The sequence below is a fragment of the Phocoena phocoena genome, chromosome X, assembly GCF_963924675.1.
Source record: "Phocoena phocoena chromosome X, mPhoPho1.1, whole genome shotgun sequence".
Classification (NCBI taxonomy): Eukaryota; Metazoa; Chordata; class Mammalia; order Artiodactyla; family Phocoenidae; genus Phocoena; species Phocoena phocoena.
The window spans coordinates 86,841,371-86,844,135 of record NC_089240.1 but is presented as its reverse complement, the minus strand read 5'-3'; the positions used below and the strand labels follow the sequence as shown (position 1 = coordinate 86,844,135).

Genomic DNA, 2,765 nt, shown 5'->3' with positions numbered 1-2,765 from the left:
AACATAAATAGGATAGAGATGTGTGGGAGAAATGAAAAACTATTGGATTCTAAATAAGAGTGTTGAGGAAAGGTGGGATCTTTTAAACACAGTATTGAGAGAGATACAAGGGTATGGTACAAACTGGGAGACAGAGGGCATGATACTGAGATCGAAGCAGTAAAATTTTATGACTGACTTTTGATATCTGAAAATCTAGGTATGTAGGATTATGGACTCAGAAGCTCACCTAATGAAAAGGCCTCACATGCTCAGGAGTGCCTCAAAAAGGTAGCCTCCAGTTGCCCTGTACATCCTAAACTTACAAAAATGTGTCTGCTTGGAGGGTCTATATTTATCTTATGACTCAGCAACAGAAACAGGTGACTGGGTCTTTTTATCCTCCTATCTTGAATCTTTTTTCCAAATGTACGTACTGTTACCATATTTCTGATTATTAAAAGAATATAATATGTTTATGGGGGAAAAGGGGAAAAGAATAGGAAATTATCAGAATGAAAGTGAAAACCACAATCCCAGTCATTACTTCCTTCCTTAATTTACCTCACTCCCTCCAATTTGGTTGCAAGAACTGAAGTGCAAGGAAAATGGTGGCTATTAGTGACTGGGGAGAGGGTGGGTGGAGGGAAGACTGCTCCCTTTCTGTTCTTGTATTTTAGAAGAGGATGAATAATCCTCTCTCTCCACACAACCATTAAAAAATTGTTAATATGACTATGGGAAAATGCAGCCCTTCTCTGGTAATCAGAGAAAGGCAAATTCCAACTACAGGGAGAAGGGGCCACTTTTGACCTCTGGAATTAGCAATGACAAAAATGAGTGACAGGGCCTGGTGGGGGGTGGTGGGAGGTTGGTAAGCCGTTCCATTTCTGTAGCACAGTTGGTGGGAGGGGAAAGTGGGGACCAGAGTTGGAGGATGACATAATCCTCACGTGATCAGGAGCTGACGTGAAGTCCTCATATTCCCGGGCTTCTTTCTCCTCTGGGTACCAGCTCCTTACTGCCCTGCAGGCGTTCGTGCTTGTGGCCAAGAGAAAGAGGACGTAAATTCTTTAAATCTCAGAAGGTTGGTGTGAGGGAACCACTGGGACTCTTGGGGTGGTAGTGACTGAATCTAGTGCCTGGAATATGTCTGGGATTGCTTTCTCCAAACCCGTGCAAACTCGTCGGAGATAATTATATTTTTGAAGGGGGGTGGGGCTGGAGTAGGTGGAAGTCTCCTGAGAGACATCAGAGGTTTAGTGTAGTTTAGAAATATTCAGCTTCTCTCAGACTAGCAAGATTTCCCTTTATCCTTCTTCTCTTTTCCCAACTCCGCTGGAGGAAATGAGGTGTGGGCTGGTGCGTGGAGAAAGGCTGGAATCCTGAGGTGGAGACAGAGAAATTTAGAGATAATTTGAAAACAGTTCACCTCATTCAATGCTAGCCTGCGAGAGGGATGTGGAGGAGTGGGGAGGGAGGGGTGGGGACAGGGCCCTTGCGGGACTAGGCCTGAGGGTGGGGGGCGGGTTGGGGGCAGAGATTCGGTAGGAAGGGATAAGAACAGGAGGGGAAACAGGAGGTGGGAAATTTGGGGCGACACGGTGATGAAGATCCTAGATTCAAGACAATAACGTGTGTCTTGTCTCTGGCGCTGGTCGATCCACAGAGAACTCCCTCCTTCCCGCCCCTTCCTTTCTGTCTGCAGGTCTGAGGGTCTGTGTTCACAGACATCTCCAGGCAAGTAAAAGAGGAGGAAACTATCCCGAATCGTCTCAGGGAGGGGAGCACTCAGACGGGGGTCTCTGAGGGTGAGAGTTGGGAAGGGCAAGAGCTGGGTATAATTCGTAGCGGCCCCACAGCTCAACTCCCTGTCTCACTCCCCTCCTGCCGCCCATCAGAGAGGCCATTAGCCTCGTCTGCTGGAGAAATGGTGGGCTGCTGAGGGAGGGGAAAGGAGGCGGAGAAGGGGTAGGGGAGGGAGGGGGTGCATCTCGAACTTCGGAGGGCTGGACCAGTGAAGCAGGGGTGGGAGATTAGGCGACTATCTAGCTTCAGAGAGAAACTGACAATCTTGAATGAAAAGAAATGAAGCAATCTTACTCTACATTTTCTCCCTGGACTTAAGCAGGAAACCGCAACAGCATGCAAAAATCCTGCAAAGAAAATGAAGGAAAGCCCAAGTGCAGCGTGCCAAAGAGGGAGGAAGAACGCCCCTATGGAGAATTCGAACGCCAGCAAACAGAAGGGAATTTTAGGCAAAGGTTGCTTCAGTCTCTCGAGGAATTTAAAGAGGACATAGACTATAGGCATTTTAAGGATGAAGAAAAGACAAGAGAGGGAGACGAGATGGAAAGGTGTTTGGAAGAGATAAGGGGTCTGAGAAAGAAATTTAGGGCTCTGCATTCTAACCATAGGCATTCTCGGGACCGTCCTTATCCCATTTAATGCATTTCTCCCCTGAATTCAACTATTTTCTGTTATTAATACTGCAACATTGGTTCCCTTTGTCTGCGTTTTCTTGCTAAATATTTGCTACTATTTTATTCCAATCCTTCGGTGTTCCTTTGATTTACATATGACTCGTTACCATTTCATCCTTTAACCCAACCTCACTCATTTAATAGGGTTGTTTCGTTCGTTTGCATGGGAAGATGCTCATTGTATATTGTAAAGTGAAAATAATATGTTGCAAAAGGATATATATAGATATGTCTATCTATATATATTTTATAGGTACATTTATACATGTCATAATGCAAAAAAAGTCTGAATTATTATACACC

The 2,765-nt window shown here is 45.3% G+C and overlaps 1 protein-coding gene across 1 annotated transcript; it reads left to right on the top strand.

Moving 5' to 3' along the window:
* Nucleotides 1–2,124: 2,124 nt before the first annotated feature.
* TCEAL7 (transcription elongation factor A like 7) lies at nt 2,125–2,427 on the top strand. The gene has a single exon (XM_065901326.1). It carries the CDS (start codon nt 2,125–2,127, stop codon nt 2,425–2,427), a length of 303 nt encoding a protein of 100 aa, XP_065757398.1.
* The last annotated feature ends 338 nt before the right edge of the window (nt 2,428–2,765 follow it).